At 46.6% G+C, this 16,859-nt stretch overlaps 2 protein-coding genes across 3 annotated transcripts; one reads left to right on the top strand and one right to left on the bottom strand.

Moving 5' to 3' along the window:
• Window positions 1-3,814: 3,814 nt before the first annotated feature.
• Window positions 3,815-8,969, bottom strand: MICOS13 (mitochondrial contact site and cristae organizing system subunit 13). The gene is made up of 4 exons (XM_020971260.2): window positions 8,825-8,969; window positions 7,450-7,624; window positions 6,918-6,969; window positions 3,815-4,054 (listed from the first exon to the last, which is right to left on the bottom strand). Exons 1-4 carry the CDS (start codon window positions 8,851-8,853, stop codon window positions 3,960-3,962), a joined length of 351 nt encoding a protein of 116 aa, XP_020826919.1. The 5' UTR covers window positions 8,854-8,969; the 3' UTR covers window positions 3,815-3,959.
• Window positions 8,970-13,529: 4,560 nt separating this feature from the next.
• Window positions 13,530-16,738, top strand: RPL36 (ribosomal protein L36). Of its 2 annotated transcripts, none has more exons than XM_020971261.2 (4): window positions 13,530-13,640; window positions 13,827-13,929; window positions 16,373-16,507; window positions 16,599-16,738. In XM_020971261.2, the coding sequence occupies exons 2-4, from the start codon at window positions 13,837-13,839 to the stop codon at window positions 16,686-16,688; spliced, it is 318 nt and encodes a 105-aa protein (XP_020826920.1). In that variant the 5' UTR covers window positions 13,530-13,640; window positions 13,827-13,836; the 3' UTR covers window positions 16,689-16,738. The 2 variants fall into 2 exon arrangements, with proteins under 2 accessions (XP_020826920.1, XP_020826921.1); XM_020971262.2 differs by having other exon boundaries at window positions 13,563-13,644.
• Window positions 16,739-16,859: the final 121 nt, after the last annotated feature.

Here is a 16,859-nt window from a genome sequence, read left to right as displayed (position 1 = left end):
GTTACTTCACCTGGGGCATAATAGATTCTGCTCCAGCCCTTTAACTGTTTCTTTCTATTTCAATTGTTTCTTGTAAACAACATATTGTTGGATTATGGTTTCTAATCCATTCTACTATCCTCTACTGTTTTATGAGTGAATTAATCCCATTTACATTCAGTTATGATTGTTGTGTATTTCCCTCTATCCTATTCTCTTAATCCTATCCTATCCTTAATTCTCTTTTCATAATTTTTTTACACAGCTCTCATTTCTTTTCCCAATTTATCCTTTTTTGCTTTTATATGCTTTTTCTAATCAGTGTTTTACTTTTTTTTCCTTTTAAAACGCTCTTCTAGTAATTCTTATTAAGTTTGTACATTTTTCTTTGAGGTTTTGCTTGTAGATGTTTTCAAGTTATTGTCTTCTGTACTTGTCTCTTGAGCTTCCCTGCCACTACAGTAGGTTTTTATGGTCAGTTCCTTTTTTTGTTTTTTGCTCGTTTTTCCAGCATAGTTGTTGATCTCAGACCTTATGTTAGTGTTGGGTTCTGCTCACCTCGGGGAATATCTGTTCTGAGCTGCTTTTATGCACATCTGCTGCTTTCACAGCTCAGTCTGGAGGCCTGTAATTTTTCAGTGCTTATAGAGGGGTGTGATCCGAGAAATGGTCTGTTCACTGCCCTCCTGGTCTGTGCTCTGCAAATTCCTGACCGGATTTGGGTCTGTTGGCTTGTCTGTGGTTGTTTCCACAGCCTTGGCTAGACTCAATTACATTTAGCTTGCTGGGAGGCTCTGCAGGTTCCCCTTGGATTTGATCTCCTGCCCTGGTTTATCCTACTACAGGCTTATGTGTAGGACTGAAGGTTAGAACTGATCCCTCTTCTGCTCCTGGGCTCAGAGCCACAGTTATAGTTCTAGAATCTGCTCTTTGCTCTTTACACAGGTAGGGCCCCTGCCCCCTACAGACTGCTTCTCTCTGCCCTGGGCCTGTGCCCAGAACAGAGCTGCCACATAGCACCTGTTCCTGTTCCCTGTGCTACTGTAGAGGTCCCCTGGGATCCCCAATACTCAGCTCTCTATCCCTGAGTGGACAGCTCCCTGCCAACGCTGCTTACACCCCAGCTAGCTGCCAATTCCACCTGCTGCCACGTTGTGCTCCTGGCCAGCCCCCACCCCAATGCTTGCAGACCTCTCTAGCTTCCTAAGCTGCCCTGGACTGGAAAAGTGACCCATTGTGACTTTTTCTTAACTTTCCTGATCAGAATTCAGCCTGGTGCTTTCTATAAGTCATTGTGGACGAGGCTGTAAAGGAGTTAAGGCAAAACTGCTACCTTGAGACCACATGTGGCCTTCCAGGTCCTTGGGGGTGGCCTTTTGACTGAGTCCCAGTTTTACAGAACAAATCCTTTTATTAAGGGGATGTGTTCTGTGAAGTTTGGACTCAAAGGGCCACACTTGAGGACCTAGAGGGCCACATGTGACCTCAAGTCACATGTACTGCAGGTACTCCACCCAATTCTTGACTCTATTTCCCCTAAAAATCACCAGGAAAGGCGGGGCCACCATTCCACTTCTGGTGGGTTGGGACTAAAGGCCCTCTAGCTGAGATTCTCTCATCTTGTAAGTCAGCAGCCCTGGAACCCTGACTGACCTGCCTGGACAAACCCCCTCTAAGCTTAATAAATTACAACGTAATGTCCAGGGCCTCTTTCTGATGTGGAACAGACCATCCCAAGCCAAGGGAACTTTTCCTGAGTAGGCTTGAACCCTTCATAAAAACCCAGAGGTGAACCTGTTCACAGTACAGCCACACCCCCAGGCTGAGCAGCCTGGAAGGGTCTGAATTGTGCACATATTAAGAGGGGACCCGGGGTAGGAAGGGATGAACAGGACCATGGAACCCCTACTCTGATGTAGAGACCTGAGAGTCCAAAGGTCCATTGATCTTTAAGTGGCATTAGTCAGTCAGTACTTGAAATGAACTGGATCCCTTGCTCTGCTGAGCTGAAACCATGCCACTCTTCCCCAGGGAGGTCTCCGCTTACCCTTACCCAGGCCCTTTCGGGTCTCTCCTCCGGCCTGGCTAAAGTCTGCAGAGCTAGGTTCCCAACTGCAGGCCAAACCCCTCTCCTAAAGCCTTCCCTGGAAACCCTCCTCAAAGCTCACCATTCAATTCAATTGAATTTCACATCAATTCCACACACGCCAGGAGAATCTTGGGGTGTACACAATATGTACACAGGGACCTCTTCCACAGCCTCAGCTTGTAACATTGATTGTCTGAGCCTAGGCCAGGTGAGCCAGAAGAGCCTATTAGTGATCCCATTGCCTCGTGGCTGGCTCCCCAGCTGGTCAGTGAAGAGAGGGGAGGGAGGGATTTTTTCCTTTCACATCAGTGTTTTGTCTCCTGCCTCTCTGATTCACTTATAATGACAATGATGACTCACACGTATACAGGACTTTAAAAGTTGCCAAGCTCTTTACACATGAACAACTGTGGTTGGTCCTCACAACACTGCAAGTTGCGTACTGCTGGTAGTAATGTGCCCATTTGACAGATGGGGTTAAAGTGACTTGCTCAGGGCCACACAGCTAGTATCGGAGACAGAATTTGAACACAAGCCTTTGCTGATGCACAAGGCCAGTATCAGTTCCTCAATTTACCCCATGCCTGTGTACTACACACCTATGTCTGTCTCATCCCCTTATTAGTCTGTGAGCTCCATGAACATAAGAGCTGTAAGACAGAGGTGTCAAACTGGCAGCCACGAAAACTCCTGAGCAGACCTGAACCAGGTTAAAATGTAACAGGGAAAAGTTTAACAAAATAAATAAAAATACAACGTAGGTAATGTTAATTCATGGTTCTCTAAGTCTCTTGGCAGCCCACAGGGATCTGTTTCTGCTTGACTGTGACCTTGCTGCTGTATCACAGAGCAGCACAGTGAAAGGTGTGGCTTGGAGTCAGGAGAGACCTGGGTTTGAATCCAGCCACTTGTTTGCTAGGTGTACCTAGGAATAGATTTCCTGACAGTAAAACAGGAATATATTTCATGCGTTTGTGAGGAACGTACTTTAAGATTTAATAACAACTGCCATTTGCACAGGGCTTTAAAATTCAAGAAGCCGTTTATGTGAGGAACAGAAGACACACCAATAAGGATGTTCTCCTAGGAAAAGATGGGCCAGTGACAGAATAAAAAGGAGCAGACAGACTGCTCAGGTGCCCGCTGCTATCCACAGACCACTCCGAGCCCCAGAGAGAGGTCTCCAGAGGCCTTGTGGCGAGCCCTGCCCGAGAAATGCCCCTCCTGAGGTGTGTAGGGGTGAGGAGCTGGGCAGGGTCCACTAAAGTATCCAAGGCTTCAGGAGAAAAGGTTCTGATAGAGGGACCCCTCCCCCACCCACCCTGGGTCCGAGGGGTGACCTGGGGCCTCGATTCACCTGTGAAGTGAGGGCAATGGGCTGGACTAGAGAAGTCTGTGCTCCTGTAACCAAGCAGCAAGGAAGGCAAGGGCACCACCCAACTCTTTCCACCCATTCTGCTGTGGCGGGTGGCACAGGGGCAGTGGTTCCGTGGCGGTCCTTCTGGCTAGTGGCCAATGCCCAAGGCCTGGCCTGATACTTGTAGCTGGAGAACCAACTGGCCACTGGCCAGGATTCCCAGGGAACCTAAGCCACCACTGCCACCTCTGCCCAAGTGCCACCAAGCTGGGCATCCAGGAAGAAAAACACCCGTGGGCACGAAAGAGAAGACATCTGGCTTCTGAGGTTCCACAGGCCTCCCATGCCAACCATCAGGGACCTCACCAACCACACACAGGGCGAGGGAAAGCATTCTAAAGTCCTTTATTTGGGCAGGGCCTGGTCACAAGCTGCCCTCGGGAGAACAAACGTGGCTCCACAGCTTCGGGGTCCTGAAACCCAAGCCCCCTTCACCACCACCCATGACAGCATGCCTGAGCCAAAGTCGGAGCTTCATTTCTGGCCCTTCAGGTAGTTCCAGGCTTCTCGACTGTACGCCTTGATTGTTGAGGGGGCAGTGGACAGTGTGTCCATCAAGCTGTTGATACCTGCAGAGGAGGAAGCATTTGGTTACCCTGGGGACGGGGGGTCCCCAAAGATTCCACTGAAAACCAGCCCAGCCCATGGTAAGGAGGTCAGAAATGACCCCACACCGATGTCCTCCAGTGAGGTTTCCAGCCCAGCTCTGCCTCTGATGGGAAGAGTGAGAGCTCTGCTGAGGACACAGGGTTCTGGGTGCTAGAAGTTCAGAAAGTGCCCTGAGGCCCCTTCCCTAGTTCCCCTTAATAACATGTCTGAGGATTTCCCCAAGAATCTCCACATTTATACCTCTCAGAAAACTCCTGGTTTCAAGGCAGAGCCACTGAGCCAGGAAGGACCTTTGGGATCACTGAGTTATAGTCTAGATTTGACACTAGAGAGAGCTGAACCCAAAAAGGGAAGGGACCTGCACAAGGTCACTCTTCAGTCAGCAGCAGAACTGGGGCTGGCATCTCTTCAGTCTAGAACGGGCCCTCCCTCAGTCTCAGCACGGTGGGATTTGGGGAACAAGGCCACGTTCCCACCCTGCAGCAGAAGTGGTGAATGAGTGACTGCCGGATTAGGAGCCTGAAGGCCTGGGCTCAAAGCCCGGGGCCACCACTTGTTAGCTGGCTATGTTATGCTTCCCCCCAAGAAAGGGGCTTCTCTCTGCCTTAATTTCTTCATCTGTAAAATGGGAATCTTTGTCCTGGCTGCCTCCCAGGGCACTACAGAAATGAGAGCTGTTATCTCCCACCCCCACAGAGTGCAGCACTCAAGCTTGTCCTGGGCTCCCATCTACACTCAGCTGGCCCCCTCTACTCACTGTTCTCTGGGCCTCTGAGTATTCCTCAAAGCACAGTGACTGGACCTGGGTGTTCTCAAGTGCCCTTTGCTTAGTAACCCCTGGGCTCTTCAGAGCGAGTGAATCAGAGGAGCTAAAACTGGAAAAGCCCCCAGACATCAGCCAGTCCCATCTCCCCATTTTAGAGATCACTAAACTGAGGCCTGGAAAGGTGAAGTCACTTGTCTAAAGTCACACAGATGCTAAGTCACACAGCTGAGATTCAAACCCAGGTGTCTAGACTCCAAATCATCAGTCTTCCTTGTGGGGCAGAAGAAATCTTTGGTCTTGAGGGGGATCCTACCCGAAATGATCACTCCACAAGCATTTCCAATGTACCTCATCTGAAACCCTAAAGCCGCCCTGGCTGGGTCATCTGTTTTCATGGGTCCCTGTCTCCTCTCCTCTTCCCAAAGGGAATGCCATAGAACAGTTCACATCACTACAATTCTTAAAGGTTGACAAATGGCCTTCTTCACAACAGCAGCCCTGAGAGGCAAGAACTACAATTATGATTGTCCCCATTTTACTGACGCAGAAATTAAGGCTCCGAGAAGGGAAACAAGACCTGTGGCCACATCATCTAGTACGTGATGGAGCTAAGATTCAAACCCAGGACTCCTGAATCCCAAGACCAGCCCTCTTCTCACTATCCACAAAGCACCTGCCCCCAGATAAGGCAGGTTTGGCAGCAGGTTTCTTGGCCCCCTAATCTCTTGATCAGCTGAGCCCTTGGCCTGCAGCTGTTATTACATTTTTCTTAACGCCAAGCCACAATCGCTCTTTGCAATGGCACTCACTCATGCCGGGGCTGCTCTCTAGGGCCAAGACAGTCTGTTTAGTTTCTTTTATCCACAGCAGCCTGTCAAGTATTTAACGTTACGTCCCCCCTAAATTTTCTCTTCTCCTGGCTAGCTGTGCCCAGTTCCTTCAGCTGATTTTCCTAGCAGCCAAACCAAATTTTTTCAAAACTTTCTGTAATTCAGACTTCTCTTCCTTCTCCCTTCCTGCTGACTTAATGTCAATCAGTGAAGTCCCCCACACCATTAGATAAGTGTTTTTATTTCCTTTAGCTCCCTACTGCCTCTAAAATAAGATACAGGGTGGCATGTAAAGTCCTTCACAATCAGCTTCCGACCCCTCTTCTCTTTCCAGGCTCACTATTCATGGTCCCCCTATTCACACACTCAACATTCCAGCCCAACTGACTTTCTTACTGTTCCTCAAAGCTAGTATCTCATCTCTCACCTCTGTGCCTTGCCTAAGCTGTCCCGGACCCCTGACCTGCAGTCCCTTTTCCCCTCTACCTCTTTGGGTCCCTGGCTCCCTTCCAAGCTCAGCTCAAGAGCCCTTCCTAATTCCTTCTCCCTTTCTCCCAGTGATCTTCCACTAACTTTGTATACTTTATACATATTTATTTCATGGGTGCCATTTCCCTTGACAGAACATAAGCTCCTTTTCAGTGCCGAGCATACAGTAGACACTTAATAAATGCTTGTTGTTTGGCCTGAATTTGACTCCAAAACCAATCTTGTCAAAACTTTCCGCAATGAAGCCCATTCTACAGAACACGGTATTCCAGGTAACTGGTTGGGGCTCCATCAAGTTAACCAGGCAAACAGCAAGCATTTGCCAGTGACATACAAGAGAACTTTGAGCGAGTCCCTTCCCCTTTCTGGGCCTCATGTTCCCAATCCATGAAATGGGGTGGCACTGGATTAAATGATCTGCTGGCTCTGACATTCTACAAGTGTCAGTGTTTGCAGAGTGGCCCAAATGCACCCTCCTCTGTGTGAGGAGCCCACCAGCCAGCGCTGATCCCGTGGCTAGCCATTTGGCCCTCTGCCCTCTGATGCTGCCAACGCAGGGAGATCCTGGGGTGGAGGGCCCACCCCAGGGGAAAACTGAAGGGATGGGGAAGAGGCAGAAGGTGCTGGGATAGGTCTGGTGGTCCAGAGAGCAGGGCAGTGCCTGAACAGCAGCAGCATTCTTCCTCAGCAGAAGGGCCACTGCTGCAGACTCTTAGTAAGCAGAGTGCATGGTCCTACCTGAGTTCCAGCTGTCTCGAAGGTTAATGTTGAAATGTGGAGTGGATGGGAGCTGAGAAAAGAGGGAAAGGAGCATGAATCACATGCTCCAACATCAGCCGCCCACCTCCCTGCTCTGCTGGGGGCCCTCCAGGATGCAATGAAACAGGTCTCAAAGTCACAGGCTTGCTCTGAACCTGGATTCAGGCCTTAATCTGATAGGCAAAATGAGCCTGGCCCCAGACAGAGCCTGAATCACAAAATGAAAGCCTTCAGTCATCAAGGGCTTAATGAAGTTCAGGTGAGAGTGATAGTGATAGCTCAGGCCAGCCTATCCTCACCCGGCCTGGGCCCCCCCCCCCATCCCACTGACCAGAAAGGTCAGGAATGTTACAATCAGAAAAAATGATGAGTTATTATTACTCTGCCCCAGGAAGAGCAGATACTTTCCCTCTTCCTAAAAGCTTATCTCCTCTGCCTCGATTCATGAAGTTCTGGACCAATTCCCCAACCCCAACCTCCCCACCCAACCCCCCCAGACCCATCATGGTACCTCCAACCGGATGCCCATGTGCTTCGAAAGTAAGTCTGTGTAACGGCTAAAGGTGACTGGGATTGCCTCCTGCGCCCTGAGTAGGGCAGCCTGACCCTGGTAACTTGGCCCCAGCAGCCCCTGATCGTAAACGAAGTATACGGACCCACCAGCCAAGCCAGCCTTGATGAAAAACCTGGGGGGAAGGGGAAGTGAAACTGTTTGGAAATGGTGGAAAAACCCCTGGGGTGACAGAACACCTAGACTCTAACCTAGATTCTAAAATCAGTTTAATCACTGATTCCTTCTGTGACCCTGTGGCAAGTCCTTAAAACTGGGCCTCAATTTCCCCCTTCGAAAACAAAACAAAACAAAAGGGGGTTGGTTTGATCTTCCAGCTCATTTTTACCAGCCTGAAAAGCACCCCTTCTCCATCATTAGTAGAATCCTGGTCTTCCCTTCAAGGCCTGGCTGGGGTGACATCACTTTGGGGGCTTTCTTCTCCTCCCTTACCCCCCATTGATCTGTCTACCTGTGTACTCTCCCTCCACCTCCGTCTCATGGAGGACAAGGGACTCTAGTCAATATCCCCCACAGGTGAGCACAGAGTCACTCAAAGAGACTGCTCATCAGGGAAATGAATTCTAATTCTGGAAGTCCCCTGGACCTTTCCCCATTCAAAAAGTTTGGCTCCCTAGTGTTCACAGATCTAGAGTTGGAAGGGCGTGGGAGGGGAAAGCATCTAGTCCAACCCCTCCCCTCCTTTTAAGAGAAAATGGTAAACGTTTCAGCTCAGCGCTTTTATCTAAAACATATACCGCTTTAAGGACTGCAAAGCACTTTACATAGGTTCATTTAGCTGATTCTTATCATTATTTTTATTGTCAGCACCGCTCTAGACTTTAAAAAGCCCTTGCAGGCATGAAGTCACCTGAGTCCTGCAGTAGCCCTAGGAGGTGGATAATAATAAAACGAGTAATAGCACGTAATAACACAAAGCTTCGAAGTTGGCGAAACGCTTTACAAACACTATTCCGCTTTATCCCTGCCCCTATTTTGCAGATGAGCAGCCTCGGCCAGATGCTGCTTAAGCGATGCGCCCAGGTCACAGGCCCAAGCTACCTGGCGGCCCCCGATTTCCAGGCGAGGTCAATGAGGCGCAGAGAAATGAAGCGATTTCTCCGGGGTGGCCCAGCCGGTAAAAGGGTCACGGCCTCCCGCTGCGCTCGCCGAGCCCTCACTCCCTTGTGCCGCCCCCGGCCCCGGCTGTCAGAAGGCCTACAAGGGTCCTCCCAGCCTGGCCCGGCCCGCCACCGCGTCCACGCTCAAGCCCAGCTCCCAGCGGACCCGCCTCCCCCCTCCCCGCGTGACTCGAGAAACGGGCGCGCGCGCTCACCTGAACACGGGCCACAGGCGGGAAGCCATGGTCGCCGAGCTCCGCTGTTCTGCGGCCACTGAAGGACACGGAGCCCCACCTGACTCCGGAGACCAGGTCCCCGCTGTGCCCGGGGCGGGCCGGGGACTGGAGAGCGCGAGCTCAGGCCTCTGGGAGCTGTAGTACAGACCGCGGCCCCACGGCGGCATCTGGGAGATGTAGTACTGAACGCCGGGAGCCCTCGCTAGGGTGTCTGGGAGTTGTAGTCTTTCTGTTCTCCTCTTCCCTTACTCTTGGGTCTCAGCAGCTAAGGAAGGTCCCTGGGCTGTAAAGTCGTGGGCTGGGCTGCAGAGGTGCGGCTGGGGCGGTGGATGCTGCCTCAGACATTTGCTAGCTGTGTGACCTTAACTAACCTATTTCTGTCTCACTTTCCACTTTCTGGACAATAAGGATGAAGCCTTCCCAATACAAACAGGGTGAAGCAAGGATGCCCCATTATCCCCTCCATTATTTAATACTGTACTGGAAATGTTAGCTATAGCAGTAAGAGAAGAAAAAGGAATTAGAACAGGCAATGAGGAAACAAAACTATTACTCTTAGCAGATGACATGATGTTATACTTAGAAAATCCTAGAGAATCAATTAAAAAACTACTTGAAATTATCAACAACTTTAGCAAAGTTGCAGGGTACAAAGTAAACCCACAGAAATCATCAGCATTTCCATATATTAACAACAAAGACTAGCGACAAGAGCTTGAAAGAGAAATTCCATTTAAAATAATTGTAGACAATATAAAATACTTGGGAGTCTATGTACCAAGATAAATCCAGGAACACAACTATAAAACACTTTTCACACAAATAAAGTCAGACCTAAACAATTGGAAAATATAAATTGCTCATGGGTAGGCCAAGCCAATATAATAAAAATGACAATTCTCCCTAAATTAATCTATTTATTCAGTGCCATACCAATCAAACTATCAAAAAAATTTATAGAACTAGAAAAAATAACAAAATTCACCTGGGAGAACAAAAGTTCAAGGATATCAAGGGAATCAATGAAAAAAAAAATCAAAAGAAGGTGGTCTAGCCCTACCAGAGCTCACCATTACAAAGCAGTAACTATCAAAACAATCTGGTACTAAGAAATAAGAATGGGGATCAGTGGAATAGATTAGGTACAAATTACATTATTGTAAATAACCATAGTAATCTAATATATGATAAATCCAAAGATCCAAGCTTTTGAAACAAAAACTCATTATTTGACAAAAACTGGGAAAACTGGAAAACAGTATGGCAGAAACTAGGCATGGCCCAGCGTCTCACACCATCTACCAAGAGAAGGTCAAAATGGGTATATGACTTACACATAAAGGGTGAAACCATAAGCAAATTAAGAGAACATGGAATCATTTATGTCTGACTTATGGATAAGGGAAGAATTTGGAACCAAAGAAGATATAGAAAGCATAACAAAATGTAAAATAGCTAATTTTGATTATATAAAATTTAAGAGTTTTTACACAAACAAAACCAATGTAACCAAAATTATAAAGAAAGCAGAAAACTAGGGGAAATTTTTTTTTGGCAACAAGTATCTCTGATAAAGGCCTCATTTCTCAAATATATAGAGAACTGAGTCAAATTTATAAAAATACAAATCATTCCCCAATTAATAAATGGTCAAAGGATATGAACAGGCAGTTTTCAAAGAAACCAAAGCTACCTATAGTCATATGAAAAAAATGCTCTAAATCACTATTGATCAGAGAAATGCAAATTAAAACAATGCTGAGGTACCACCTCATACCTATCAGAATGGCTAATATGACAAAAAAGGAAAATGGATGTTGGAGGGAATGTTGGAAAACTGGGACACTAATGCACTGTTGGTAGAGTTGTGAACTTACGTAACCATTCCGGAGAGCAATCTGGAACTATACCCAAAGGGCATATCTTTTGATCCAGCAATACCACTGCTGGGTCTATATCCCAAAGACACCCCAAGGACCTGTTTGTACAAAAATATTTGCAGCAGCTCTTTTTGTGGTAGCTAAGACTTGGAAATTGAAGGGATGCCCATCAATTGGGGAATGACTAAACAAGCTGTGGTATATGATTGCAATGGAATGTTATTATGCTGTAAGAAATGACAAGCAGGATGATTTCAGAAAAACCTGGAAAGACTTACATGGACTGATGCACTGTGAAGTGAACAGAACCTGGAGAACGTTGTACGCAGTAACTGCAATATTGTAAGATGATCAGCTGCGAATCACTTAGCTATTCTCAGCAATAAAATGATCCAAGAAAATCCCAAAGGACTAATGATGAAGCATACTATCTGCCTCCAAGAAAGAACTGATACTGATTGAATACAGACAGAAGCATGCTATTTTTCACTTTCTTTTTTCATTTTTTCTTTTATTTGAATCTTTTGTACAAAATGACTAATAAGGAAATGTTTTACACAATTGCACATGTATAACCTATATCTGATCGTTTACTGTCTGAGGGAGGCGGAAGGGAAGGGAAGAGGGGAAGGAGGGATAGAATTTGAAACTCAAAACTTTAAATAAAAATGTAAAAAAATTGAAAAAAATAGGGATGATGATAATCATAATACCTAACTCACTGGGTTATTATGAAGATAATATTTGTAAAGCACTTTGCAAACTTAAAGTACTGTAAAATGCTAGCTATCACTGTTATCATTGTTGCTAATCTTGGCCTGGGTGCCATAACGGCCACTGGGAGTAATAATGGCAACTATCATTTATGTAGCACTTTAAAGTTTAAAAGCTGTTTAATTGCCTCATTTGTTGCCTCATTTAAGCCTCTCAAGTAGAATTCTGTGAAGTTGGTGCTACCATTCTTCCCATTTTACAGAAAACTGAGGTTGAAAGAGATTGTGACTGGACCCTGGTAACACAGGTAGTAAACATTTAAGGTAGGATTCACATTCAGGTCTTCTTGATTCCAACTCTCATATTCAATCCACTGTACCACCTAGCCATCTCTAAAGCGTGGTTTTGTCCTTTTAGGTTCTGTGGAGGAAGCCTAGCAGCCAGGGGATCCTGAAGGGCCACAGAACTGGGGACCACCTTTCTCCCACCATGCCCTGTATCCCATTTCTCCCCACTTCATATAATGGTATTTTCTAGATGGGGAAACTGAATCCCAGGGATGGGAAGCTTCTTTGTTGTGTTGCTCAGTCATGTCTGACTCTTTGTAATCTCATTTGGGGTTTCCTTGGCAAAGATACTGGAGTGCTTTTGCCATTTCCATCTCCAGCTTGTTTAACAGATGAGGAAACTGAGGAAATGAGGCAAACAAGGTTAAATGACTTGCCCAGGGTCACACAGTTAATATAGGGTGATGTCAAATTTGAACTCAGGTCCTCCTGACTCCAGGCCAGGTGCTCTATCCACTGCACCACATGGCTTCTTTACCCCAAATCAATAAATCAATCTACCAACAAGCACTTATTAAGTTCCTACTATATGCCAAGCACTGGGTTAGCAGCTGGGGATACAAATACAAATACAAAAAATAAACTGCTTCCTACCCTCACAGAGCTTACATTCATTCTAAGAAGAGAGACAAGGAATACTTATATAAGTGTAGGGATATAGGCTATTTCCTGTGATTTTATTGGCACTGGGAACTCCCAGGGAAGAAAGTCTGTCTACTAAGGCAGGTGAACGCCTTCTGAAATGCAGAGTTTGAGAGAGTAGACCTGTGGCAGAGAGGTGAATTCACCTGTCCAGGTTCACACAGGCAATGTGTGTCAAAGAGGAAACTATGAGTACAGATACATCGGTAGAGGATAAATCTAAAGTAATTTAATAAGAGGGAATGCAGCTGAAGCCGAGGGGATCAGGAACGGCTTAATGAAGAAGGAGACACCATAGCTGCCTCTTGAAAGGGGATTATATGAGGCTCGGGCACATTTGAAGAAACTGCATCATGACTAAAAGAGCAAGAGGTCAACAATGGTTTTAAAATACATAAGCATGTAATAGTAATACAATAAAATAGGACCTAAATCTTCTCTAACAAGGTAAAATTCAAAAAACGCATCATTTGGCGCGGAAATATGTTGAGCTCAACAGAGAAACCAGCAGCGATTGGGAGGAGGGACTATTTACAAACAAAACAAACTTCTTGATCAAAGGTAGATTCAAAGGGGGAAAAAATATGTGTGTGTGGGCATACATATATAGATAGATAGATAGATATAGGTATAGATGGAGAGAAAGAGAGAGTCATAAGAGGCACTCATCATTTGGTGACTGGCTTATCAAATTATGGTTTATCAATATAACAATATTGTTGCGCAGAGAATCCTGGGAAGCTTGCTATAACCTGATAACAGCGAAGTGAGCAGAAGCAAGGAAATGGTTTATAAAAGGACAAACACTATGAAAAAGTTAAAAAATGTTAAGAACATGGGCTACCATGTCTCCAAAGCACCTTTGGTGAAGCTCGTTACCCATTCCTTGACAGAGGTAACGATCTCAACGTGCCGTGCCACTCAAAATACAAGGGACGAACTAACTACTCCAGTTCACAGAAGTTACAAACCCCTGCAAACCCAAGGACTCCATACGCATGTGCACGGCGGAAAAGCCTCTGAGTTTTAGAATTCATGCCCCTGACGAGCTCCAGTAGGTGGCAGTCATCGGAGCGGTAGAGCGTCCATCGAGTAGGGCGGGATAGTCTACCCTTCTTCACTCGTTGCCTCTGGAAGACCAGGAAGTGGAAGCTACAAATCCCAGAGTTCAACGCTCTCTCCTTCCTTCTGGTGGCTGCCTTTGGGCCTACGGTAGGTGAGCGGAGCGACCGACTGGGGAATCCGGCGCCATCCGCGGCTCAGACCGCTTCTTCACCCCATTCCCGAAGGCAGCCTGAAGGGAGGAACTAGGACCCTTGGAGTCTCGGGTCTAGAGGCGGGTGGGTGGCCGGGAGGCCTCAAGGAGCTCTCCGCGATTACTCTTGTCTCCTTCTACAGCGCCGCAGCCATGGCCATCCGATACCCCATGGCCGTAGGCCTCAACAAGGGCCACAAAGTTACCAAAAACGTTTCGAAGCCGCGACACTGCCGCCGCCGTGGGGTGAGTCGAAAGCTGAGTCGAAAGCCGAGTCCGGCAAGCGGGGGAGGGGAGACACTCTGTGGGTGTGCGCAAGCGCAGGGGTGCCCAGTGTTTGCCGGGGGCACGTGTCCTCGAGGGACCTGGCGCTGCCTGGAGCCCCCTGCCTAGTGGTGGATTTGGGGCAAGAATGGGGGCAGGGTCGAGTGTATCGGGCCAGGGAGTCAGTGCTGTTGCCTTGCTTAGCATTTCTCCGGCCCCGAGCTGAAACTCGAGGATCGTGGCTTTAGAGCAGGAAGGGAGCGATCCTCATCCTCAGAGACTGCTGATCCAGTCTTCTCCATTTACAAATGGAGGAATCGAGGCCCAGAAAGGTCTAGTTCCTCGTGGGATAGCCATGGGTAGTTGGACCTGGCCTAACAGTAATTTTCTCCCCTTTCTGTCCCACTATGAACAGGGTGGGTGGCGGTGCCCAAACGGAGTCCTTTGCCCCAGTGGACCGGCATTCCCAGAAGACAGACTAATGCCCTTCCACCCAGTGGATGGGCTTTTTCAGTTGGTGCCCATAGAAGTAGTTTTTCTCATGCTCTCAAAAAGCTCTGCCGTGGGAGAAATAGGCAACCTGTAGAATAGCCAACCTTCTTGATTTGTTTTTGCTTAAGCTTACAGAATCCGTGGTCTGGTCTGCTTTGTGTCTTGGCATATCTGGACTTATATTTGTTGTAGTTATTTTTTTTTAATATTTATAGCACTTCTCTGAAATATAATAGACTGCATCATTAAGTAGAAGTTTTAAGAGCGGAATAGATGACTTTTTACTAATTCTTGTTTCAAGTGGAGGCTGTAGTAGGTAGCTTTGTACTTGTACATTTTAACTCTTAAGATTGATAAGATATCCAGGATTATGCCTTAGTAGTTGTGTATTCTCCATCCTCCCCCTCCTTGCCTCCACAGAGCCAAAATGGTGTTCTTCATGTTCAGTGAATGAATTTCCTAGACCAGGTCTAGAACCTGTTGGTAATTCTTTAGGCCTTTCTGAATTTTTTATTACACACTGATTAAGATATACAAAATGCTTTCTTCACAACAGGCCTGTGAAATAGGTAGTGTAAATTTTAGAGAAAGAGACTGAAGCTCTGAGGTTACTTGATCACATAAGGATTTCAACTCAGTCAAATGTTCTAACCACTAGACCACCCTGTGCTTCGGGTCAGTCAGAGGTTAACTGTCTGGTGTTTCATTTCAATTTAACAAGCACTTACTGTGTGCTCACTGTTAGACAGCAAGAATACAAAGACAAAAATGAAATTACCTGTCCTCAAGAGGCTTGTTTTATTGGGGGGAAGGGCATACGTGTACAGTATGTAAACCAGTTGTTGTTGGGGATGGGGTAGAACACTAATAATAGAAAAATCACGGAAGGTTTTATGTAGAGAATAGTCCCTGAGCTATACTACCTGTTCTCAATTTCTGCAAAGGCTCAGAGTTGGAGTGTTGAGGGGTGGGGGTGGGGGTAGAGTACTTAAAACAGGAAGTAGACTAGTTGGACTGGAATGTTGAATTCAGGGAAAGAAGTGAATATGTTTGAAAAGTTAGGATGGTGCCTGATTTAAAAGCCAAGCGGGAGTTTCTATTTTGTCCTAGAATCCAAGAGGGGAGCTACTGAAGCTCCTTGAGCAGGGGTCACTTCTGTGCATTAGGAATATCAATTTGGGAGCTGTGTGGAAAATGGAATGAAAGCACTAATGAGCATACTGTTAATAGTCCAGACAGATGAGGGTCTGAGTTAGGCTGATGGCTACAAGTGAGAGAAAAGGGCCAAGAGATGTAAGACATGTTGTGGTGGTAGAATTGACAACAGTTAGCAACTGCTCAGATGAGGGGGTAGTGAAGTTTGGGGGAGCCATAGATTTCACTGGTAAAGAGAATTCTCCCCGAAGGATTACCTTAGGGCCAGGTTGGTGTGGGGCTGTGTAATTAATCAGGGTCTGGTGGCCAAAGGTCTCAAAACTTCTCATCCCTTGCAGGGACCTCTAGTAAGAGACAGGTTGGTGTGAAATATGTTGGTGACTACTCAAGGGTTGCCCACCTTAGAGTTTATGACTTCAATCCTGAAGATATATATTAGGGATTTACAAAATAGAGATTTGGGGATTTAGAACTGGAAGGGACCATATAAATCCTCTAGCCCATTTTATATTCCAGAGGAAATTAAGGTCCAAAAAGGGAAATTATACCCTAAGGTTACCCAGTAATTAAGCTAAGATTAAATACGCATTTATTTACCTTGTTTTCAACATAAATTCATTGGTCATTTATTTGTGGCCTTGATTCCCAGAATACAAAACTAAAGTTCTCTGCCCTCCAGAGGTCAAAGTTCAGCCCCTGCCGTTCCCCAGGGAAAGTTACCTCTTTCATCTCATGGTAGTATTTTTGAGGCTTGAACAGACCTTTGTCTTTTTAACAGCGCTTGACCAAACACACCAAGTTTGTGAGAGATATGATCCGGGAGGTGTGTGGATTTGCCCCTTATGAGAGGCGGGCCATGGAATTGTTAAAGGTCTCCAAGGATAAGCGAGCCCTTAAGTTCATCAAAAAAAGGGTAGGTGTGAGTTCATAGGGGTGTGTGTGGGGGGTTATGCAGAACATCCCTCTCTCTGACATCCTTTTTTGTTTTGTTTTTGGTGTGTTAGGTGGGAACTCACATCCGGGCCAAGAGGAAGAGAGAGGAGCTCAGCAACGTCCTAGCTGCCATGAGGAAGGCTGCTGCCAAGAAAGACTAAGCTGGACCCTGTCAATCTTCCCCACTTACCCAATAAAGATTTGACAAATAGGCTTGTGTTCTGGACCTGATCTGTTGTGATAGTGAACAAACTTTTGTCAAGTACTTTAAGAATTTGGGGAGGTGGGAAATAGAGAGAAAGCACTAGTCCTTGGTCTTTAGTAGCACAGTA

The sequence above is a fragment of the Phascolarctos cinereus genome, unplaced genomic scaffold, assembly GCF_003287225.1.
Source record: "Phascolarctos cinereus isolate Bilbo 61053 unplaced genomic scaffold, phaCin_HiC Scaffold_4;HRSCAF=312, whole genome shotgun sequence".
Lineage (NCBI taxonomy): Eukaryota > Metazoa > Chordata > Mammalia > Diprotodontia > Phascolarctidae > Phascolarctos > Phascolarctos cinereus.
Note: the sequence above shows the minus strand (reverse complement) of the source record. Positions and strands in the feature narration are given on the sequence as shown.